Source organism: Bactrocera oleae, chromosome 3 (genome assembly GCF_042242935.1).
Source record: "Bactrocera oleae isolate idBacOlea1 chromosome 3, idBacOlea1, whole genome shotgun sequence".
Classification (NCBI taxonomy): Eukaryota; Metazoa; Arthropoda; class Insecta; order Diptera; family Tephritidae; genus Bactrocera; species Bactrocera oleae.
This window is the reverse complement of record NC_091537.1, coordinates 83338238-83364682: the sequence shown is the minus strand read 5'-3', so window position 1 is coordinate 83364682 and position 26445 is coordinate 83338238. Positions and strand designations below refer to the sequence as shown.

Here is a 26445-nt window from a genome sequence, read left to right as displayed (position 1 = left end):
TCACTGTCTGATTGATGTAATATGAATTTTAAAATATTTGATTGATTGAGGGTTCGCGTGAAGTAATTTGAGTGTAATTTGCTTGATGTTGAGAAATTATTTTTTAACTAAGCTATGGCTTAATTAAAATGATTGACGAGTGCTGAAAATTTTCCAATTTGAATGATGCTAGTTAGTTTTGAAGTGTTTGATTGATGAACAACGCACCCGAAAACTTATAACTTTAGACAGCAAATTCTTGTATTATGGATGCTTGGAAACTTTGTCAAATATTTATTAAAATTTTTATATATACACATTCAAATCTTCTATCAGCAAACTTATAAGTAATTTTGCAACGATTCGCCAAGTATGTTTTCCAACTCCTGCACAGCTTTGCGTGTATTCTTCTCGACACGTTGGTTCTCATCCTCCAAGAGCTCAGCCACGAAAGGCACCGTTTCCGGCAGCAGTGGCGTAAAGTCTTCGCCCAATTTACGCGCAATCTCCAAACAACAATTAAATGATAATATGCGCACCTCCGGCACATTGGTGCGTGTCTTCATCAACACCTGATAGTTTAGTTGCTTCCACATGATGTCATTGGAGACGGCCGCAGCCAGTTGGGCGAGGCACGTCTGCAAAACCTGTTGCAATTCTTCGCTCTCCAACACCAAACGATTCTCCAACTGATCGACCAACGGCTGCATAAGCGCCTCAAAGCGTTGATTGTTAATGAAACCGTTGCTGTCGTGCAGGAACAGCGTGTAGAGCGTATTCAAAATGGATTTGACAATATCGCTGGTGAGTGCCTCCACATCTTCTTCAATATTTTGCTTTGCCGCATTATATTCGTTGAGCAAGTTCGCCGCATCATTAATGATATCGCGTGCAAAGAGTAAGAATAGCGTTTTGAGCGCTTCGGCGATTTTGTTGGTGAGCAAGAAGAAGGTCAGTATGGTTTCACGTTCTGCGCGCTGTTTGATGGCCCACTCGTAGACTTTCTGATAGTATGGACGGAAACTGGTTTCGGATAGTTTCAGCACCCATGTAACGAATGCATCAATAATGACTTTCTCCGCGCTGGCAACGCGCTCACGCTCACAATTGTTACGCACCTGCAGGCGGAATTCAAGTGTGTGTAAGAAGAATGCGCCCAATTCGCTTTGTAAGGCACTCAGCTCGGCGCTTGGTGTCTTATTTATGCATTCGGGCAGTAGTTGCATAAGCACAGCGATATCGGCGTAATTGTGTGCGGCCATTAGTTTGCGATAGGACTTTTCACAGCTTGGCACCAGTATGCGCACCGGCACATCGCTGGCGATTTTCGACCAAATTAGGCTGATGCGGTGCAGGGCGGTGGTGGCGCGCTGATCGCGCTCGGTTTGTTGTGCGCTGATGTTGGCGGAAATTGTACTCAACGCTGTTATTACGTCGACGACGTAGGGTCCCAGGAAGAGTGGCAGCGATTCGAAGAGTTTTTGCGTGCCTGGAAAAGGTTGCGAGAAATATTAATATGACGTAATTAGAGATGGATTCAAAACATATTTTTATACACTGAACAGTGTGTCTATAATGACAACATTTTTTAATTTAAACTGCATTGTAATAACCTAACCTGAAAGCATTCAAAACTTTTAACTTTTCAAAAATTAGTTAGGTTAGAATGGAAATTTTTTCTTTCTTTTCATCTCATTCTGTTTTAAAGAATTTTACATAGTAAACTCGGTACCTGTGGTGGGTTCTGAGTGTCGATTGTTTCAATACTGCAGAGCCTCTTGATATTTTTACTATGAAAGGAAATTCTTGAGTATAGCTTCCAGTTCAGAGAGCCGAAAATCTTTTTTGGGTTAACTGAGCTCTTCATGACGCTTTTGGAATTTGCAGCGTTTTAAAGCCATTATTTTCGAAATGTTTCTTTTAGTTTAGGTACTTCCGCTGGTTTAACCAAACGAATATGATTTTGTTTCAACTTAACCTAAATCTTTATAATCATAAAAACTTGTAGAACTCTAAAGGAGATTAATACAGACAATGAAGCTTGCTTTTGAGCACTGTAGAGCTGCGTTTGAGTTTAGAAGTTTAGTTCCAAAAACTTTTTTCGGTGCACAGGAACATATTCTCCCGCGTTTATCCAAACTAATTTTACTTTGGTTAATACTAACCTAAATCTTCAGTCATGGAATTTGATTTGATTCACCTTAACCTAAAACTTCACAATCAAGAGAGTTGTAGAGCGCTTAGAAAATTAATCCAGGCATATTGAAGCTTATTTCTAGTAATTGTTGAGCTTGTGCAGATTTCCAACCGTTCGACGTGAAGAGTATAGTTCCTAAATACTCTTTTCGGTGCTCAAGAATATTTTCCCTCTCGTTTATCCAAACTAATTTGATTTTGTTTTAACTTAACCTAAATCTTTATAACGATGAAAACTTGTAGAACTCTAAAGAAGATTTACGCAGGCAGATTCAAGCTTATTTCTAGGCACTGTGGAGCTACTGCAGTTTTTGAACCAGTTGAGGTTAGGAATTAAGTTCCGAAATACTTTTTTCCGATACACAGGAATATTTTCTGCACACTTTTACAATTTTAGGCTTTACGAATATTATTTTTTTTTTGTGCGCACTCACCTGTTATGATTGCGATGCACACGTTATCCGGCAGCTGAGACTGCACCAGTTTCGCTTGATCCTGTAGGATCTCTATCATTTGAGGCATATATTTCGGCAGCAAAGCCAACGAGTGAGCCTTTAAGTTCGAAGAGATCTCTATAATGGTGAGCACAACTGTAGCCAAGACAATTTTCGAAATCTTCGAACGTTGCTTCAGCACCTTAATGAGATGGGCGAGTATTTTCTTGAACTCGTCAATATGTTGCAAAGCAAACATTTTCGATAAGAGTTTGATGGCAATGAGCGCTGTCTGCTGCAGGAAAACCAACTCATTAGTGGGGGTGGAGGGTGAAGCAGTGCCCGATGTGGCTGACGACGACTCGTGGTGTGTAAGTATGCCCATGGTGATGTCGCTAAGCGGCTCTAGAAGATTATAGAAATTTTGCGGATCACAGCTATCAAAGTAGCCATCACGTTTTTGTAGTTTATTAATCAACAATTCGATAACTTTCTTGCGTATGGAGACCAATTGATGACGCATGAGACCGTATATGACGACCAGGAACATGTCAGGCGATAGCAATGAGATGGCATTGTCCAACACATCGTGCAAATGATGTAGTATGACTTTCCAGAATTTCAATTGTGATGTTTCCTCAACTGTTTCGATGGCTGTATTCACTAACGGTATGTACGAGAGTGTTTTTATGATAAAATTTTGATAAAATGGCTTTATGGCCAACTGTTCCTCATCGCTAAGCATAGCGATTTTACGCAAAAATTGTGGTGAACTCGAAATACCCGAGAGATACTGCATTATAACGTATTTGTAGTGACGCAATTGTTTGGCGGTGCGACATTTCACATCGAACAGACTTTGTTCGGTGGCGTCGACAGACTTCTTCGCTTTAGCTTTAACGCCTACCGTATCTGCTTTATCCATCGGCAATAATTTGATATAGCCGAGTAGCTCAATGCAAGTGTCGAGCGTAATTTCGGGCGCGAATGCATTGGTCAGCTCCAGACAGATTTCCAAACGTTTAGAGTATTTCTCATCAGCCGCCGCTGCCGGACCGATGGGCTTATCATTCTTGTGTTTGCGTTGCAGTAGACGCTGCTTCTCATCCTCCAGCACATGCGCTTCGAAGACGATACAAAGGAAAATCCATAAAAACTGCTCACCGCCAAGCGTCAACAGCAGCTTGCTGTACAGTGGCAAGCGACGGTGCTCCGGCACGTCCAAAAGTATATCGGAGAATACCTTCAGCACCGGTATGACGAGCTCCAACGTGTTCGTGTGTTCGACACCACTGTCGGCATGCTGTGAGCGCACCAAAATCGGCACAATCGATTCGATCACATTATTGATGATGTGAAAGCTGAAGGCATCATCGTGTCGCACCACCGACGAGCCCATAAATGTGAACACATCCACAACGCTGTGCAGCACCTGGTGCGGAAAGAGCGCTGCGCAATGTGACAACAACAACAAAGCATTACTCTGCGTTTGCGGATTCTGCGCGGCGCGCACACACTGCACAATCAAATCAATGCGGAACGTCGACTTGGGCAACACTTTAGTCAATTGTACGCCGGCCGCTTGCGCTAGCTGACAACAGTGTAGCAGCGTTGAGAGCGTCAACTGTTTGGTGTACTCGACCACAGCTTGCTCCTCCAATTCCAAACAGAAGCGCAACAAATCGAAGAGCGCGGGCAGCAATTGCTCGGCTTCCTCGAGCTTTTTCTTGTGCTCGAGCAATTCCAGCAATGCGACACCCTGCTTCCAAGCTTTGGTGGTGATTTGCGTTGCGAGTTGGTTTTGCGCTTGTGCGTCACGCTTTGTTGCTGATGTGATGTTGGACTTACGCTTGGCGGCGGCGCCATCACCTTCCTCGTTGACTGCAACGATGCGCGTCATTTGCGCTAGCAATTCCACCAATGGTGCACAGTTGATGCTGCAACGCTTCAACAATTTATTGGCGCTTAGAAAGATTGCATCGGTGTCGGTGACGGCCATGGTTTGCACAATCAATTTGATCAAGTCGGTTTTGTAAATTTGCGGTATCTGCTCGTAGCAGTACTCGTCGAGCGCCTCGAGCAGCACACATGGCGCCGCGCGCAATTTACTACCATGTTGTATGTACACGTTGTGCGCACCGAATAGCTGCACGATGAATTGCCAAGCGGCGGATTGATCCACTAGCACAGTGTCAATGGTTTGACGCTCAAAACGATCGCATATCAATTGCAATATAGTACTGTAGGGTTGCGGCAAAAGCAGCAAGGCGCCCTCGACGTGCGTCTGCGTGAGCGTGCGCGCACCTAACGGTATAAAATCGGCCAGCAAACTGGCATCGTTTATATGCTTGAGCGTCTGCAGTATTTGCGCGGTGAACGCGGCATGTTTAAGCGCATCCTCAGCGGTGACCAACTGCACAATTTCACGCAACACTTTCAAGCTTTGTGGTTGTTGTTTCTTATGCAACGGCTTCAGTATGGTATAGAGTATGAGTGGGAATTGCTCGTGATCCATGCTAAACTCATAGCTACGCGCCAATATGCTGTCGACGAAGTACAGCAGCGGCGCGCTTAATTGCGCACACGCCTTCAGCACTTGAAGCGTTTCGAGCGCTTGTAGACGCGTCGTCTCCGAGGGCGCATTCAAAGCGCTAGCTAGGCGAAACACGTGTGCGGTATTGATATGCAATTTATTGTTTTTATTTTTGAATAACGCATTGGTTAGTTTGAAAGCGCGCAAACGCAGCAGCGCATAGTCGGCGCCAAGCGCGGCATTAGTCTCATATACATAGAAATTGCTGAGAAATTCCAGCTTTTGCTGCGCATTATCGAAGATATTGTCGAATACTTCTTTCAACGTACGCAACCATTCGGTTTGCTGCGCAGCCGCTTTGCTTTGTTGGAAACCCTCCTCGGCGAGCAGAGTGAAAATGTCTAAAAATGTGCGCAGATCATCGTGTATTTGCTCCCACTCGAAGAGATGCTCGAAATGTGTATGCTGCGCTAGCGAGACGATAAAATCGGAGAACAGTTGCAATGGTATGCATTTCTCTTTCTCCACCAAATCCCATTGTTTGCTGTCTAGTTGACGCACGCGAAAACGTCGGTAGTTCGTGCGTATTTGCGTGAATACGTAACGAGCCTCGGCGCCAGTCAAATCGGTTTTCAAAAAGGCTGTGGCTAACAGCAAGAAATGTGAAAAATGTAAAGCGTTTTTAAAGATGCGTTCGCCATGCGTCTCTGCGCTGCGAAAGAGACTTAACGCAGTCGGCGTTGCTGTTGATTTGGAGATGACATCGAGAAATTGTTTCTTAAATTCGACTGCGTTGAAGCTTTCACTATCACACAACAGTTTCAGCTCTTGCAAGAAACCAATCTTTGCGCTTAAAGGACTTTTTAGTATGTTAGTAATGGCCATGAAAGTGTTGGTTTTACTGTTGTCAGGGAAGAGTAGCGGCATTAAAGCCAACAATACTATATTTGTATCGTAGTGCTCTACAATTTCTGCGCTCGTTAAATGCTGCACGATTAATGCTGTTAGTGGCGCCCAGTGTTCGGCATCTTGCTGCACTTTATTCAAAATCGCAATTAAGGACTCAGCTACCTTCTCAGCGCCTAGCACTTGCACAAACTCGGCGGTCGGCAACTTCAAGATTTCTTTAATAACCAATTCACTGTCGTCTGCTATACGATCGGCGAGGCATTCGCGTAGTAAATGCATATTTTGAGGACGCGCGCTGTAATCGCGTAAGTTTGCCAAGAGGGTTTGCACGGCAAATGCGCGTATTTTGGCTGTGTAGTGGTAGAGTTGTTCGTAGATATCTGTGGCGCTTGGATCAAACGTCTTTAAACGGAAACCTGTAAGTATTGCACCAAATCAATAAATAGTAGTTAATAGTAGAAATTTAAACTAAATGATAGTTACCTAAAGCCATTTTAAGCACACTGCGCTTGCTGGCGAATTCTTGCGAATTTGAGGTTAGACCATGCTTTAGGGTGTGATCAAATGCCACGGGATATTTTCGCTCCAGCTTACGTAGATAATCAGAATACCAAGCTTGGAAGTTGCTATTATTAGCTGTCATTTCTTCGTCGTCCGAACTGAGCTCAATCATTTCACCATCCTGTATCGCATTCTGCGGTGACAGCGGCTGCTCTTCGTATGCATTGAGAAAAGCGCTAAAACAGTAAATATATATGTGGAGTGTAACTTTATTAAAAAATAGTAAATTAATTAACACCTACTTAATCATTTCCTCCGCCGTATCATCATTCAACACCACATCACTTAATAAACGTTCAAGAAACGACTTCAAAGCATCCGAATCTTTGTGCTCTGCTTGTATGGCGCTGAGCGCTTGTTGCAACAACGCCACATACAATGCATGTAAATATACATTGCCTTTAGCCAAGGCGGCAAAAATCGCGGTAAACCATTTTTCTGTTGCCAAATGCAATAAAGCATTTTCACTAAATTGCGGCTTAGCACGGTGCTGACTATCGAAGATAAACACCAAAAATAACACGGCTGTTTGACGTAAACGTTCCAATGACACAGACGCAGCGCGCTCTAACAAAGCATTACACAATTTCGGCGTTACTTGTGTACGCGCCACCAATTGGGTGGCCACAATATAAGCGGCCGCTGCGAAATCCAATACTTCAGATTGTAGACCCTTAAGCAGTGAAGGTAGTATAGATATTATGTGCCACTCCTCTACAGTAGCTGCATGCTCGAGTGCGCCAACAACAACGGAAGCATAAAAATTCAGTTGCGTCTGCAGCGAGTGGGCACGTGTGCCCAACTCTTTCACAGCATCCAATGTCGCCTGACAAATGAATTTAAGGAAGGCCACATCGCTGGCAGCGCGGTTGATCAGAACGGTTTTGGGCACAGGCACGCCGGGTTTCTGCAATGGACGCAGCCAATTCCATTCTTGATCAGCTTGTTTAATACGTATTACTTGCAATATTAATATGAACGCATTCGTTTCATGATACGGCAAAGCTAAAGCTAGTAGCGCATTGCGATTATATTCTTGTATATGAAAACGACGTATTAACCATTCCAAACACATGAGCGTTGGGCGCAACAAGAAGTAGGGTGAAAGGTGTTGTAGGAATTTTTTGATATTACGATCGAGTAGTTTATTTACTTCTTCCTCCTCGACGGAACGTTCCAAATCAATAGTGGATTCATTGAATAGCGTATTTTCAAAAGACTGAAATATGGGATTCAGTGCGGTGAGCTCCTGCAAACCAGCTAAACCTATTTCATATATGATACGCCGTGTTTTCGTGCCAGCTTCTTTGCGATCAAAAAGCACTGAAGCTTTCGAACGCGAATCAGCCAATGCCATGGTCTGGGGCACGGCCAGGCGCTGTAATTGCTCCTGCAGTGAAGTCGACATTTTTCTGCACTTTCTTCAATTTAATTAAATATTTATAATATTCCTAAATTCGTATTTTTTCACTTGCAAAACGCAACAAAACACGCGGGCTGTCGAAAATTCCAATAGCGTGTTGGAACAATGTTGCTAACATCTTAGAAATTAGTGGGGAAAAAATCGGCCGTTTGTTCCCTACTAATTAGTAGGATATTTTCATGTATCTTGTATTTTGTGTGTTAAGTGGATTATATATGTTTTTAATTGATATAAGTACCAATTATTTATTTGAAAGTATTTGAGAATGAGTATTCTAAGTGAATTTCTACAGCAAGAAAAAATTCCCTTGTGCAATAAAGAAACTGCATTGTTTTGCGGCACAGCTGTTTCGCCGGCCGTGTTCATTGCCTGCCTTGTGTGACATAAAATCCTTGCACAGGGTGTTACATAAGATATAAATAATTGCTGAACTACGACAAAACAAGCGCCTTGTTAAACAACTATGTATATTAAAAATTATTTAATACTTTAATGCAAAGATTTTGTTTCAATGATTTTGGTGTAGATTTGGTTGTTATTTAAAATTGATATTTACAATATTTTTTAACAGCAATCTAAAATTTTAGTATTCACTAAAAGTATGCCATGCAACTCTGAATACATCCTCTTCCGCTGTCAGTTGTAAATACGTTTATTGCGCCAATTTGATTACAAATTGCAAATGTCAAACGAAATTGTAAAAAGTTAATAAAAGAATATGTGAAATATTTTTGCGAAATGCATTTATTATTGAAAAATAGTGTTAATTAAGCATTTTATATGTATTGTCCATAGCAAATACACAGAATATAGTGAATTAAGTGCACAAATCGCATAAACGCAAAAGGAGTCACAGCAGCAGACATAACCCTTTATATGCGTAGACACAAGTAAGTTCTTCATTTCACTTTTCATAATATAATATGCATTAATTCCTTACTAATTGCGAGCTAAATGACTTTGCCGTATTAAATCTCACAAACAATCAAAATAAAACACTTCCAACAAGTATTGTTCTTTGAAACTACACGCCAAAGCCGACATATGCACTGCAGCTCATACGCTGTCTATTTGTAAGCGCTCAGCGATTATAATACGACGGACATAAAGATAATCCGGTTTCGGTTTGAGTGTCATCAAATTAACAATCCCCCCAATAATTTATCATTTGCTCTTGAGTTTGACTCCTGTACTCACAGACCATGTTGCAACGCCTGCTTTCCACAACAACTACAACCTATTTGTCTTGCTGCTGAAGGCTTTCTGCAAATCATGTCAGTACAGATTTCAAATTCATATCTGCCTTGGTAGCAGCTACCCTTGTTACGTGCGCTAGCCAAATCTACATACATTCACACATACAAACTGTGAGTGCCCATATACGATGTTCGTGGCAAAAAAGAAAAAGTCGTCCGGCTAATAGTTTTGTCAGCAGCTGTTTTGTTCGACAACTATAAGTGAGTGTGTGTGTGCGTGTATATATACTTTCTAGAGTTTACGTTATTGCCGCTGCTATGTATCGTAGGCGCATGAGGGTTTGCTCTTAGGTGTTTTTGTGACTGGCAAAAGCACAAGCCACACTTATTGCTGTGTGCACACTGATGTTAGAGAAGAAAAATCAATGATCTGCTATGCTTCATGAATCACATGGCAGGCTCAATTATTTGTTGCGGGGATTTGCGTTTCTTGCTTTATTATTCATATGCATGCATTACTTGTTGGCTGCTAATGCTGCTGCTGCATTGTTGTTGTTGTTGTTTATGTCAGTGTTATTAATGTGTTGGTCGTCAAATATTTTGGCAAATCGCTTTTGTCCTCTGGCACACAAATAAATTATGAGTATTTTCTTCCATTTACTGTCATCGATGAGATTACGAATCAGCGTCGGAAAGTATTGTACATTTTTTCTCTAGCTTAGAGGGTGAGCGCTTTATACTGATTTTAATTAAATTTCTCAATAATATTCCGCTAATGACTTGTAAATATAGTAAAATATGATATTGCGGTTTAGTGATTTTCTTTTCTTTCGCTTTTCGGTTCATTTGTGACCCTTAAATTAAGTTGTAAATAAAATTTTTTTGCTGAACATTTTTGAAATTAACTATCTTTTTATTTGCATACATATTTATTTTAGTATATCCCTTCTAAATATTAATTCGATGGTTTTGAAGAGAAATTTTGCTTCAAAAGATAGTTCTAACAAGTAAAAAAATTAACTTCGGCTGCCTCGAAACTTTAATTTACAATTAATTTATTTATTAAACAGTAACCAATGCCGAATTTTGTGAAAATATCTTATCAACAAATCGACGGTTCCCACATATGCGCAGATTTTTGTAGAGGAAATGATGTGTGAAAAATTTTAGATCGATATCTCAAAAAATTAAGCACTAATTCGCATATTGGTCTTCTAGATTCACTAAAAACTTTCAGTTTAGGATTGGTTATTATTGCAAACTACCGGAAGCTGTTTAAAAGTCATTGTTAAATAAAAACATTTTCGAAGCAAAGATTCTCAGACAAAAATAATTGCATTCCAAATTTGACAGGTACACCACGAAGGACTAGCCCTACTCCATTGAAGTTATTTTATACGTTATTAATACCATTAGAGGCATAATTTTATATTAATATTATATATAAATCTCATGTTTTATATGGAGAGTTCTTCCAACAAGTCTTAAGTCGGGATCATTTAATTTTTTTCTTTGCTGCAGACCAGCAATATCTACGAAGAGCGTTAAATGTCATACACAGACTTTCTTGCTACTGAACTAGGTGTAAAAGGTAGCCAGCTGTATTTCTTTTTAGTAAAATAATTTTAATTCAATAAAATTAATTAGATAAAATATTTTATAAAATATGGGTTTCAAACGTGATTTAGAAAAGTTTACAGCTGAAAATATTTTTCAAAGCGTTGCCAACTGTTTCCATTTTTTTTTTATAAAACAAAAGGGTTATTTCCATATACACATAAAAAGTTTACGATTGCAAATATTTTTGTCTAACGTTGCCACCTAAGCTTTTTAGAGTAAACTAATTTTAATTCGGTAAAATTAATATGAAAAACTATTAACACAATAAGGGCTTCAAAAGAAGTTCAAGAGGATTTAAAGTTAAAAATATTTTTGCAAGGGTTGCCACCTGTTTATATATATTTTTTGATATATTGATAAAATGAAAGAATTATTTCAAGCTATATTTATAGTTAAGCAGTTTTAAAGAGCATTTTAATTGCAGAAATATTATATTTGGAAAAACTTGCCATCTATTTAAAAGTTTAAACTTCCTTAATATCTTCGTGAATTCCATTACAAAACTTAGGAGCTATTATTATCTTCTTCTTTGCACTTTTTTGAACTTGTATATTACTTTATAATTAAAAAATCACACCAAGCTTTTGGACAACCCGAAATTTGGTGTCTAGTAGTTAATCTAAATATGATCAAATTGTAAGAGCTAGAATTAGACCAAATTATAATAGTAATATATTATTGTGCAAAATACTCTTACGCAAATTTCTTCAATAAATATCTGCTACTAAAATGGTAAATCTTTCAATCGCTGCAGCTACTAAGCTCTGCAATCGAGCCGCCCACCAGGCGCTGAGAGAAATGTTTGAATGTAAAACTATTGTTGATTTTAATTGATACTATTTATGAAATGTAGCTTCAGTGCTCACATTTTATTGCACGCAGCTGTATTTAGGCACTTCAAGACTAAACTCAAAATTTATAGTCACAGAAATAACGTAACCTCACTTTTATTTTCATTTTATGGTGATGTTTTCGGCTAACAATTTCAAACAGGCATACAGCGGAGCATTACAACCACTCCAGACCGCAGCAGCACACCAAAATAATGACGAGTGTTTTGCTGTGCCGCAAGCGACAACTTACAGCTTCAAGCTGTGGCGAGCTGGCAGCCCTATGAACTAGCACAACCGATGTAAACTTTAGTCCTTTAGTGGCACATTTTGACGCTGACAACTAATTTAGCGCAATTATACTTAAAAGTTTTGTTAATTTGCGTACAAATGCTTTGGCGGACAATCGTTTGCTGTTCTACCATTTGGTTTTATGCCTCTTGTGTGCGCAGTGCGAACTGCTAATAGTTTTAATTATGACAGCTACGAAAAGTTTTGTGTGATATTATCATGAAATGTGTGGTTATGTTTTAACTTTTGACTTGGAAGTGTTTTATAGGTATATGCGTAAGTACATTTTTTGACAAGATTTTTGTTTATTATTTTATTTTTATTTTATTATACCCCGAACAGGGTATACATAATAAGTTTGCCACGAGCTTGTAACACCACGAAAGCGTGTTAGTTTTTGAGATATCGTTCTGAAATTTTGCGCACTACGTTTTCTCGTCAAGAAGCTGCTCCATTGTTGGAACCGCTGCTATCGGACTATTATACTTGTAGCATTTAGCTGTCATACAAACTGACCGATCCAAATTAATTTCTTATATGAAAAACTTTTTTATTTGTCAAGATATCATCATGAAATTTGGCATAATCTATTATCCAAAGCAACGCTACAATTTTCAAATAAATTGTTCAAATCGGACTACTATAGCATATAGCTGTCATACAAACTAACCAATCCAAATCTAATACTTATATGGAAAACTTTTTTATTTGTCAAGATATCGTCACGAAACTGTGTATTACTTTATTTATTTTTTAAATTTTTAAAATCAGTATTTTCATTATTATAATATATTTTATTAGCAATCAGAAGTGGCATAAGAAAACTGAAAAATCAATTTGCAAATATTGCATTATCACTGTAATTCTACACTCACACACTCGCAACTAGGCACACGTTCGCAAATTGCCGATACCATCTTCAAAACGACAGGCACAACTCAATCTCGAAATCCCCCGACACACGCACCACAAATCACACTGGTCTTTATATGTATATAAAAAAAAAAACTCACATGCTACACTTAGCATTATTATTGGTATGTCTATATGTTGCTAACCAGTATTTAGCAGACTTATCAACCTGTTCCACCGTCCGTTTGGTCGAACACTTGCTCAAAAATAATAACACTTAAAAATCTTTTTCCGCTATTCAAAATGTGTTGGCTGGCGTCAGGGAGCGGGGTAGTGTTGGTGTGGCAAATGCCTGGGAACTACATGCTATGCTGATTTCCGCTTGCGTTTTGTTGTGTTTTCCGTTATGGAAGTGCGTCGTGTGACACGTGACCGACCGTTTGCTATTTGATTACTTGATTTACTGTATTCAGCGACAACCCTTGTTTTGATTTTTTATACGTCTTTCTAAATATGAATCTACTTATGAATGTATAAATATACATACATACTTATTTATATATTTATATAAGTTTGGTTGTACAACTACGTGTACCGTGAAGCCGTCAATAATGTTATAAATATGGTTGTCATTATCATGCATGCGTTCTTGTTTGTGGCCTGTTTTAATGGAGATGTTTTGTAAATTTTTTTTTTGAGATTTTTTAGAATCAGCCAATTTTGCGAGGTAATTTATATAGAGTGTTAGATATTATGGGCAAGAATTGAAAAAAAAAATACTTTTATTATCGTTGACGTTTAAAGAGCTTAATGAAAGCTCGCTAGCTCCAAAACTCTTCAATTGTAACAACCGAGTTTTGAATATTTTACTTTAAAAGTTTCACAAAATCCTTATCAAATATGTATCTTGTTATAATTAAGCGTTTGAAGAAAATATTTTATATTTTATATGAAAAAAAGTTATTGAAAATATGGCGTTTTTTGCTCGACGAAACCCGAAATTTATTAGTTTAAGTATTCGTATATAGGGAAGAGAATAGCATAAAAGAAAAAAAAATTCAATATTTTTTCGAAACTTTACTTTGCTTGTACTACTTTTGGGCCGGCGCGCGGAAGACCACCTTGACGAAACTTTGCCTTGATTGTTTAATTAACAAAATAGAACTCTAACTAATGGATGAGAAGAAACTTCTATAATTAAGTGAACATTCTGAACTATGGTCGCATTTACCTTATGGAAGGTTGGTAAAAATGCAACATCAGTAACACATGCTGTTCTGTACCAAATGAGTTAACGAAAGCAACGATTTCATTGTAGATTTTATTAGATTCAAAAAAATACACAACATAAACCAACGGGTACCATAGCTGATCGCTGCGAGAGTGAACTCACTTGCACTGCTTAAGGCAAGTCTTTTGTGAAGCCAAAAACCACTGTAGTTGGATCTTAAATAACGAAAAAATTACTTAAATCCGTCACAAATATGCTTAAGCGTTTTATTCCCGATAACTCATCTAAATGGCTGAAGATGTGTAAGGTATTCGGTCTTTAATTTCACAAAGGTGGTTCAATTAATTATGAAGTTGTAGCATGATTATGCCTCGTCTTCTGCGAAACAACTTCTAAAACTGACATCTAGTAAGATTTATAACATTAATGACATGATTCAAAATTGACCAATGACTAATTAAAACTCCTACAACTGGGAAAAGATGAACTTTACTGAGCTCGAAGAACTAACTAGAGCTCTAGCGATATATTTGGGTTCAGAAGAACTTTGCGACGGCTCAAGCGCTAGGAATCAACAGCGTTCAGTAAACCGCAGTAAGAAAGTGGAACTGCAACCAGTACCCATTCTGCTGATAGGTTGAAGTACAAGTTCCTCGTCAGCTTATCAGCTTTAAAATTGCCTACAATTACCCTATGGCCAAGCACTCGTACCAGGCTTTCCATGAAGTAGCTCAATGGCGTTAAAAGTGTGGCTAGAGATTTCATTCTTGCACAAATTGCAAATCAAGTAGAGAGTATGTAATTTTTGTTTATAAAATATTTTACCCATGAAGGTTTATAAGTATTAGATATACTATCTTTATTGCTTTTTCTCTGTTCCTTTATCGGTTCTCAAATAAAAACTTTCCTTCAAGCTCATTAAAGAAATGAAGCGCTACACTGCTAAATAATGTGAACCCAGTTAAGTTGTGAGCTGTTCGTTTTGTGAATATCGTGAAGCTTTCTTAAGGAATTTTAAAAATGTCCAAATTCCAATATTGGTTGCGGCTAAACTAATATTTGGTGCAAGAGTTGTTTTAGCTATAGATCGGTGTTGTAGCGACTCAGCAGCGATTTGCAAAACGAAACTCGGTCCGTAAAGTTTTTTCAGGAGTACTCCTGTCAGACCCATATATCGAGCTTCTTTTGGTATTCCGCCTTATTTTAATGATTTTATTTTACATTTTCTTGACTTTAGTTTTCGTCTTGGCTGGAGTACATCTTTGACGCGTGCTCAAACAATACCGAGTCAAGCAATCACAAAACTGTCTAAGAAGTTTTTTTAGTCTGAAATCTTTACTTTCTAACGGCATATAGCTAAATCCGATCGCATTTATACAACGCGAAATGCAGATTAATAAAGCCATCTATTTGAAAAATAATGGATTTCTTTCCAATAGATGCTATATCTTTAAACATCTCAAATTTTATGTTTTTTTTCTTTCTCGATAATCGTTTAAGGCGATTTTGAATATTTAAATGCGTACCTTTCACTTTGCATTTAACAGCTATGAAGATTAATGGCCTACATCAAATTGTTAGCGTCCTAAATCAATGTTTAATAAATAATACATTCGTCTTGACAGGGTTAAGCATAATAAATTAAACTTTATAAATTACAAATCAACTCACAGTATAAGATAGGAAATCAGCAACTAACTAACCGACTGTACAGCCGAACTGCGAAAATAGCAACAAAAACAAATGAAATAGCATATATAGCAACAACAACAATAGCAATAATGACAACTATTAAGCAAATTGGTAACGATGTAATGTCAAGATTGAAAGTGATGACAAAAGCAATTAATTAAAGCAGGGAACACAGCATAGCAAATGCCAAAGCAGGCAGGTAAATGCCAGCACACACACACACACACAAGCGCGCACGCTACTTATAAATTATAAGCAAAGGGAGGTGAATGCAATAGCACTTAGGCGTGGAAGGGTAAGCGCTTGCCAACTGGTGGGTGGTGAATATGTGGTGTGTTGGTGGTGTTGTTGTAGCGGTGGCCAACGCCAGCACATCGGCTGAAGCAAATGAATGTTGAGCGACATTATTGCATTCCACTGCCGCCAATTTGCCCCGCTGCGGCAGTTAAATCACCAATCAAAGCATTTAAGGTGGGCGCGGTGGTTCAGTGCGGTGGTGCGCTCGAGGCAAAGTTTCGGTGTGCAAAAGTTGTGGCGCAAAACTTTCTTTTGTCTGTTTGTAAATATGTACTTACACATGTGCTTAATTACTTATGTATACATATGTATGTGCTTATGTACAATGATATTCAAAGTACTAAAAATATTAATACAACTCGGCACTTGAAAAGGATTTGGAAAAATAAATTTTATTTGAGGTTAAAAATTGTAGAAAACTAGAACAAACGTTAGCTTTGGCTACAGCGAAGCTTTAGTAACCTTCACAGCTGCATTTCTTACAGCATAAAAGTATATAATATAAAAAGCTCTTTGTCTTCATTGTGAAAAGTTTTCTATTCAATGTCTTGATTTTGATCGTTCAGTGTGTATGGCAGGTATATCTTATAGTAGTCCGATATAAACTATATCTTCGGAGATTGTACCGTCGTCTTGAATAATAATCCATGCTTAATTTCGTGAAGATATTTTCTTAACCAATAAAGTTTTCCATACAATAACTTGAATTAGGTAGGTCAATTTATATGACCGCTATATGCTATTGTAGTCCGATTCGCACCATTTGTTCTATTTAATTGTCTTGGGCCATATTCCATGCCGAATTTCGTAAAGATACTTGTGAAATAAAAAAAAAGTTTTCCATACTAAAACTAGGTTTGAGTCGACCCGTATGTATATGCTATAGTGGTCCGATATCGGTTTCCAAGATATCAGTAGCTTCTTGAGGAGTAAAATGTATGTGGAAAATTTCAGATTGATATCTCAAAAATTTGGGAACTAGTTGACGTTTATACAAACGAACATGGCTAAATCGACTAGGCTCGTCTCCAACATTTCCTTCTGGGTGTTACAAATTTCGTGGCAAACTTACTTTACCCTATTCAAGGTATAAATATATGTATATGTAAACGAGGATGGTTTACCAGAAGCCAGGATTATCTTCTTTTCATGTTTTTGCATGATTTAAAGTCATAGACGGGTAAGCTCATTCTATCCAAAGCATCATTCTATTATTTGACTCAACTTTCTTAACCTCAAACAACTCTTCAGTCTAAAACGAGTATACTGTAACATATTGCTGTTAAAATAGCACAAAATTTTATCAAATTCCTTTGCAGAATACGGTTAAGCCTGCCTTCTTTGGGACAACATATAACTATGTCGTTGTCGGTGAAAAATCTGGGTCTTCTACGTTTACATATTTAGATGCGACAGTTCTGGGGACAATTCCCTACCTCTCCCAATATACCCACGCGGTATGGCAACGCGACCACAATGCTTCTAAAATAAATTCTTGTTGATTTAGTATCTTCTATAGCGCTTACATAGGCCTCAGCTCTGCAGATATTTACTGCTGTAAGAGCTCTTTTTAACAATATCCATGTCAATTCTAGAAAAGGAAGGGATAGCAGGAACTTGAAGACACCTATAAGACGTTCCCCCGAAAGTCGATCTATATAGCAGTTATGGACCAAAATTTTTATCCCGTTAAAGACTGTCAATTTCTTAGCTTTCCGCCAAATTACTTTAAGGATGTTAACGCCGTTGATTAAATTTTTGGATTTCCTTCGTTAATTTTTTTCGTCGCAACTGCTTGGGATCTCCCAAAGACTCACAATAGCACTGAATTTAATCAAAGTCTTCTTCAGCTGTCTACGTATGTAAGTACTTTGTATCTTAATGTGCTATTAATTATACTCATCTGTCTGGTTTAAACCTATGAGATACCATTTAAATATTACAGTCTATTTTACTGTATAAAATATGGAGAAATGTATCGATAACCGTTCCCCACATACATATATATGTACATATATCCTTCTAAACCCCGTCCTCTATCTTCAATTGTTAAGTTTTAAATAACGGTTATCCAATAGGCTCCTTTGCTTTTGAGTTAATCGCAGGCAAGCACAAAATGTAATTAGTGGGATTAAAGGATTTCCGTAGCTTGGTAGACAAAACTTGTCGTACAAGTTACTCCATTTACTGGCGCTTACTTACTTAGAAGTGATCCCTGTAAGAAAGTTAGTACAACTAATAGAATTGTGACCATAAGAGGTTTATAATGAAGTTTGAAATATTATAGGAAGTAGAAATCTTATTACTCTATAACATTATGATAATTGAGAACCTTTGAAATATAAATAACATACAGAGGCCAAGTCTTATTCTCTATTTATGTTGTCGGTATTCAAAAGATAAAAACATTAAGGAGTTCTTGGATTTTAACTGGGTTCTTAGATTTTTTGGAATTAGAAAACTTCGAGCTGAAACAGAATCTATAAATACCTTAAACGGCTTTCGTCTTTCTAGCCATTAACTATAACCTAACCAGCGAGATATCGTTTTATTGTATAAATTACCTTTTTCCTTATTGCTATTTACTCAATCGGGTGTTTCCTGGCCCTTAATTGTGAGATAAAAAATAAAATACATTGAAGGAAACCGAAAGTCTTACATGTGAACCTTTTTGATTTACAGTTGGTTTAAAGTACTTCAGATTGCTACTAAGAATGGATTGAGAGACTGAAATAAGCTAGTGGCCTATTACAATGACTTTGAATAGTTCCTAACGTACTTTAGCGCTTTAAATGTCTTCTCGATTTCTTTTACTGTGCTGAAAAGGTCAAGAAAGAGCTATGATCGAAGGTCAGGACTTATCTTCATTTAAAGGCGTTCGGTAACTCCAAATTCAAAGTGATTTAAAGGTTTATATCCACTTGTGAATTTATAGCTGATCTGGGAAATAGTTTTGGAGATATGATCGTATTTATGAAAATTTCTCGAAACGACTGGGCCGGTTATTTAGCCTAGTTTGACGATCAGTACTGCTACTGAAGGGAAGGTTTAGTCTGATACGTGTCGGAATTCCGCTCGGATTGTTGACAAGTTGATCTAGTTGAGTTTGAGAAGTATGATATTAGGCTGTTCTATTCTGAACGCAAGATAACATTGACCTCTTAAGAGTCCCGATTTTATTGGAATTATTATCGAATTAGCAACGCTTTGTCTTTACTGAGTTCCTAAGAATTTTTTTCGTTACTCGGAACTATAGGTATATTTTATTGACTATTTGAGGCCAGTGTTCATGGTGAGGACTCAGAGACATACTAGGCTCACCATAATAATGAAAAATGTAGTTCCTCTCGAGTCTTTGCATTGGCCCTCTGGTAGTGTTGTTTAGAAAGCAATCTGTCGCACAGGTGCTTGTGTGAGCTTTAAGCTGCTGGGAAGGATAACGAAGAGTATCACATACTCACATGCAAAGACCCGAAAACACATACAAATTGGCGCCCGCCACACGTGGAAGGATTGAAGGACTTGCTAGAATATGTGAGACTAACTGAAATTCTGTGGCGACGACGATGATTACGACAAGGCGACGCTGGCGATGACAACAACTTGCTGCTTATTAACTTTAAATACGAGTGCGACCGTGTTTTGGATAACTGGTGTGGTGCGGGTGGGCGAATGGTTACTTGCGGCGGCTACGTCAGTGACGAAGCTAAACGCATAAATTCCCCTTAGCTGACAGTGTTCTTCCGTTGAGCGTGAGGGAAAAAGGCTGTAAAGAGTTGGCAAGCTGCTCGGAAGTTCATATGCATGTGTGCGTGTGTTGTTGTTGTGTAGGCGGAAAATGCAAAATAATTGTGAGACAAAGAGTAATGAGTCGATTGTCGACGAAGCAGTTTGGTGGAGATTGTAGATGTGGAGGAGGTGGAGTTGATGTAATAGCGCATTATGCCGAAATCTCAAATATTTGCTGCTAACAATGGAAGACGCTCGCCACGTTGGTGAGAGTGGTGAGAGTGGTAAGGGTATAAAAGGCGTTGATTGGAGTGCAAGCAAATTCAACGTTGACTTAATTGAGCGCCATAAATTAAATGTGAAACTTATCAGATACGAAGCGAGCTGGTAAAGGTGTGATTGTAATGTCGGTATTTGTAGCAGTAATTGTGTGTGGCATTTGTGTTGAGTAGGGTGGTTTGCACTTTTTGGGAAACGAAAATAGTAGTAAGCGGTATGCTAGTTTATTTTTTATGTAAACCTTGAATTTTCAGAAGATATTAATCGAAATTCGTAGCCATCGATCTAGAAATATAGGGATATATGCAATACTTAATAAAATACGCAGTTAAAGCGGTGAGCTGGTATGGCAGCTATGTGCTATAGAGGTGCGATCTTAACAATTTGTTCGAAGATTATAGTGTTCCCTAGGGTAATAATTTGTGTCAAATTTCGTAAAGATATCTTGTCAAATAAACAAGTATTTCATACAGAGACCTCATTATGATCGATCAGTTTGTATGGCAGCCATATGCTATATTGATTCGATTTGAACGAATTCTTTGGAGACTGTACCGCTACTTAACAAAACAATTCATTCCAATTTTCGTGAATATATCTCGTCAAATAAAACAGTTTTCCATACAAGAACTTAATTTTGATCAATCTGTTTGTATGGCAGCTATATGCTATATTGGTCCAATCTGAACAATTTGTTCGGAGATTATAGCGTTTTGTGGGGTAATAATTTGTGCCAAATTTCGTGAAGGTATCATTCAAATTTAAAGGCTTTCCTTACAAGAGCTTGATTTTTATCGATCATTTTGTATGTCAGCTACAATATATGCTATAGAGGCGGTGCCGCCAAATGTGCAGCTTCTAGGGTAGAAAAGAACGTTAGCATACATTTTAGATAGTTATCTGTAAAAACTGCTCGACTAAGTGCCACCCTTATGCACGCTTACTCACTTTAATCCGGCCGACATCGCTCAATGCCAACATGGCTGAAGTTAACGGGAAATCGGAATTTTGCTTGCGATTGCAAAACGACATTAAATGCGCTCATTCTTGGTTTTCAATTAAAAGTTTTCAAGTGCATAAATTTGAAAGTGATTTTTTCACACACACACATGTACATACACGTATGTATGTGTCTGCAGATGCGAATGAATAAGCCAATTTTATAAAAATAGCACGACTTTAAGCGCCAATATTTCTTGCAATTAGCAACGGAAAGTGAACATTTGCGAAGCGTAAAAGTCAAAAGCAGATGCCCGGCCACTTTGGCAAATTGTTGACATCAATAAAACACTTGAGTTGCAAAAATACAACTTAAAGCTGAAAAATATTGTAAAATGTGTGTGTGGAGTATAAAGATAAAATTTGCTTTATTGCTTTAGGGCATTGATGGTAAAGATTTTCATTTCATGTGATTTTGAGTGCGACAACTAATTGCAAATACATATACTTGTATGTATGCATGTAGAACATTTACCGTTACAAATTAAAATCACATATAAATTGTAGTCAAGTGCTTGCACTGGCCAGCAATTGACAGCCACTGTCTCTCACTTCAAAGGCACTGGAAAGCTTTCACACACACACACACACATACATATGTATGTACACATATGCATATCCATATCAAGCTTCATTTTCGTATATTTTAGTGCGATTAAGTATGCATAAAATTGTCAACACAAAATAAACAGAATATAAACAAATTTTGCGTCATTTGTTGTGTAAGAATTTCAAATTCAATTATACGCAAACACACTGTCACGTGGACAAACCGAAATCCGGGATATACGCATACATATACATACATGTATACATAAATACATACGTACATACATATATGTATTAGTAAATATCTACATAGGTACATATTTAAATAAAATTGGCAGGTCTGTTCGTTGTATTTTAGTTTCGTATAAGTTTTGCCAATTTCGTACATAACATGAATGAGTAGATTTTCAGAATTGAAGGAAAATTGCCCTTTTTTTTTTTAAGTATGCGTAATAGATACTTATAAAAAATTAAAAAAAAATAATAAAAAAAAATTTATATTAAAAAATAATAAAATTTTTTTAAACAATTTATATTATTAAATTTTTTTTTATATTAAATAGATATTAGTAAAAAAAATTTATATAAACAAAAAATTTATTTGTTTCCATTTCAACTTTATATATAGTAAACTATTATTTTTTTGTAAAATGTAACATATTAATAAGTTCATAGATTTCCAGAATTGGAACGAAATTGCCACCTCTTACTTATTAAAAAAATTAACAAAATATACAGCTCACACAAAATTGGTTAAAATGGCAATATTAATTTTTATAAAAATTACAATAAAATATACTTTTATTGAAAATATTAATTTGAAAATTTTTTATTTAGTAAATTATTATTTTTTTTTGTTGAAATTAATATATATATTAATTATGAAAAATACCTTTACTTATAAAAAAAATTAAAAAATTATAAAAATTATTTTTTTTTATTAAATGTTCGTAATTTTTTTTATTAGTTCTTATTTGTACTAAAAGTTTCTAAGTTTTTAAAAAATAATAAAAAATAATAATGAAAAATTAACATCTTTTGTTTTTACCTAGTTTTTTGTTTTTCTATAAGGTTTTAAGTACACTTTTTTATATATATTTTTGGAACTATTTGTTTTTGCAATCGCTTCACTTTTTTCAATATAATTTATCTTACAATAAAAAATTAAATTAGTTTTTATATTTTTATAGTGGCAAAATTTTTGAAAATCTGATAAAAGTGTGTACTCAAAACTTTTCAAAATTATTATTTTATTAAATGTTGCTACATACATATTTAAAAAAAAAATTATGAAAAAAAAATATTATTATCATTAAAAATATTTTTAAAAAAATAAACTAAATATATGGAGCAAAATAAATATTTTTGCACTTACTTATTTATTTGTTTCAAAAAGTTTCAATTAAATTGTCTTAGCTACTCTTCGGAACTATTAATTTGGGTTTGTAACTTTATTTTTGCTAATATTAGTATAAAAAAAAAATATATATTTTTTTTTTTAAAGTTTTCTACAATAGCACAATTTTTTTAACATTTGCCACAGAAAAAGATTTCAAAATTTACTTTTTCTTTTTCTAATCTTTTACGGTGTTTTATTTTATTTTAATTTAAAAAAATAATTTTTTTTGTAAAATTAAAAATAAGATTACAAAGTTAAAAAAAAAATGTTTATTGCATTTTATTTTGTTTTAACAAATTATTTAATTTCTTATAGATATTTTTGTTAGAAAAATTAAAAACTAAATAAAATTTTTTAGAAGCGCGATTTAATAAAAGTAAACTATAATTTTCGGTTTTCAAAAAATGTGTATACACCTTTTATGTAAAAATATTAAAAATTAAAATAATTATCTGTAAAATACAAAAAATACTGACAAAAAACAATATTTCAAGCGTTAAAATAAATTTTGGTTTATATACCATTACCCTAATACTAATTTATCAAACATTCAAACATACCACTAACAGTGTTGCCACATATTTTTTTGATCAATTATTTACTATTTATAGCAAAAATAAAAATGTTATTGCAACTGCTTTTAAGAAGAAATTGTGGTAATATTATTATATAATTCGGATTAATTGATTTTTAAACTATTTTTCATAGCGTTGCCAAATGAAAAATAATGTTTATGAAATGTAGAGTAAAACTGCTCTCAGAGTTTTAATTATATCTTACGTTCCTCCTGGTACCATGTTCATGTATAGTTTCGAGAGTCGACTTAATTGTAAGTTCATGACACTATCTACCACATTTATGGTATTTCTTCTCATCCTGTCAGCTATCGTCCAAAGCCAGTCGAATCCTTTGCACACCTTACTTTTCTGTATATTATGCATGCATACATATTATTACATTTACCATAGTTGCACTTGCCGGCCATACCAGCACATATATGGTATACATACTTATATATATATGTACATACACACATACATAAATACATATGTACAAACAGTTATAATGTCCACTTAAACCCTTGAGCCTATGAAAATTTTAACTAACCAACACATCAAAATATGCAACAGTATGCAAGTAGTATTACGGGTTACGGTTATAAACAACAATTGTCGAATTTTGAAACTACAAACTAGTTAAGCACTAAACCTGACTGTTGAATTGTTTTTACCGCAATTTAGAGAATTCAATTCACGACATGTTTGTATTAGCAATAAAGTTTTGCTACACCCACCGGTGATGCGTATGGTCACCAATGAGTATTATATACTAAGTGTTTGTCGCTTGGGCAGCTGCTTAATATCCACTGTTATTGTTGCTGCTGTTGGTGTGTTTGTATAAAACATTTACCGTTGTTTAACCAAACTCATTTATTGAGTTAACAAATTTTGTATTTGATGTCGTAAAATTTGGAGATTTGCAAGTGGACAAATGAAAATTATTTTTGCTCAACGTTGCGTGTGTGTGTGTGTGAGTGAGGTTATGTGTATGTAGCAGTTAAATAATACCATAAACACAAAACATGCACAAGTAGTTAAAGTAATTGAGTTTGCGTTAAGACGAATTTTTTTGTAGATAATTGAAGTGTTCGACATAAAACTAGTTATGTTAACTATATATTATATATATTATTGACATCAATTATGTAAATATATATATATATACATATAGTCACATGGGTATAGTATATGCTTGCATATTTTGGAATACAAAACAGATTCGAGCGCTTTCACATAAATTGAATTTATTTGCCAAGAAACAAGTTGAGTGAAAGAAAGCTATAAAGAAAACACAAAAAACGTTAGCTTCGCTTCCACCAAACCTATAATACCCATCACAACAAAACATAAAGATTTGAAACGGTTAGTTTTTATGACAGCCATATGCTAAAGTCATCCAATATTGGCGATTCCGACAAATAAGCAGCTTCTTAAAAAAAGCAAGGACGTGTGCAAAATTTCATACCGATATCTCAAGAACTGAGGGACTAGTACGCGTATATACAGACCGACGCACATGGCTAAATTGACTCAGCTCATCACGCTGATCATTTATATATATACTTGTACATATGTATATATACTTAATAAGTTCTCCGACGTTTCCTTCCGGCAGTTATAAACTTGCTGGTGCTCTTAATATACCCTGTTCAGGGTATAACTACTCGCACCTCCATAAAACTAAACCAGAAGTGTAGATTATAAAATATAAAAATATAGTTGAACTCCAAAAACAACTCCATTTGAACCACACTAAGTAAAATACTATACCTATAACTTCTTTCCGGTTATCTGGTGTATCTGAACTTTCGAAACTACATAATACAAGTAATTCCTTAAAAAGTTAAAATGGACAATAAGCTTAAAGGGAGAAATACTACTATCATAGGCCTCTTCAACCTTGGCCACTACAACTGTTTCTACTATGCGTTGTTGTTGCTGTAGCGGCATTAAACATTCTCAAAATATTTTTGGAGAATGCTTCACAAGGAATAGTCCTTAGTTGGATATAAATACGGTTTAGGTCCGGTTTTATAGAACTGACTGTCGTGTAGCGAATATTTCTCTTAAAGCATGCTAGAGGTTCGATCTCAGAAAGGTTTCGTACTCTTTAGTTTTTTGTGAAAGGTCTCTTGAAATATTTGAGTTGGCTGGTTAACTGAAGATCGGAAAGGACTTACGACAAAATTTCCAAGCTCTTGCAGTTTTCAACGAATATTTCATTTTAAGATGTTCTTAAAAGTTCTCAATTTTGGCTATGAAGACCTCGTAGTTCGGTCCTAGGTGCTTGGATCTTCAATCTTTTGTAGGTTTTAAGAAGCTTTTCATAATGTCTTTAAAAATTCCAATAGCTCTCATACCTTTAACTTCGGTTTTCGCAGTTTCATGCAAATAATTTTATGTGAAATCAGGCTAACCACTCAACTCAACGCTGAAGCTGAATATCCATGACGTCAAGATGTATTTAATGCTGTTTTTAGTAGGATCAGAAAGCCGTGGTGTATACTTGTATGAGCTTCTAAACGCGGGTGACACTATTAAAGGGAAACGCTACCGACAACAACTCATCAAATGGAAGCGATTGATTGCCGAAAAACGCTCGTAATTTGTGACAAGACATTGGGCAATAATTTTCAATCATGACAACGCTCGCAACATCAGAACGGGGTATCAAAAATTGGCTTTATTCATTCCGGCGTAGTTCTTTTCTGGCTGGAATCCTAAAATTGCCAAAAATATCGGAAAATGTTATAGCCTCAGTTTAAATTATAGAGCTTTACGCATTATGGTTGACCGAAACCGATGAAGCTGATTCCTAAACCGCATAAATATTTTTATATAAATCTAGGGATAGTTTTCCAGAATAATGTGCTAATAGAATATGTC

At 36.2% G+C, this 26445-nt stretch overlaps 1 protein-coding gene and 1 long non-coding RNA gene across 3 annotated transcripts in view; one reads left to right on the top strand and one right to left on the bottom strand.

Moving 5' to 3' along the window:
* Nucleotides 1-235: 235 nt before the first annotated feature.
* On the bottom strand, nucleotides 236-8121 carry l(2)k09022 (HEAT repeat containing 1 homolog l(2)k09022). Its single transcript, XM_014247191.3, has 4 exons — nucleotides 6855-8121; nucleotides 6535-6788; nucleotides 2610-6467; nucleotides 236-1468 (listed from the first exon to the last, which is right to left on the bottom strand). The coding sequence occupies exons 1-4, from the start codon at nucleotides 8018-8020 to the stop codon at nucleotides 321-323; spliced, it is 6426 nt and encodes a 2141-aa protein (XP_014102666.2). The 5' UTR covers nucleotides 8021-8121; the 3' UTR covers nucleotides 236-320.
* Nucleotides 8122-8715: 594 nt separating this feature from the next.
* LOC118682297 (uncharacterized) overlaps nucleotides 8716-26445 on the top strand; it is a 69473-nt gene continuing 51743 nt past the window's right edge. For both annotated transcript variants that reach the window (XR_011395509.1, XR_011395510.1), the window contains exon 1: nucleotides 8716-8925. This is a non-coding gene — a long non-coding RNA (uncharacterized lncRNA). The remainder of the gene's footprint in view (nucleotides 8926-26445) is intronic.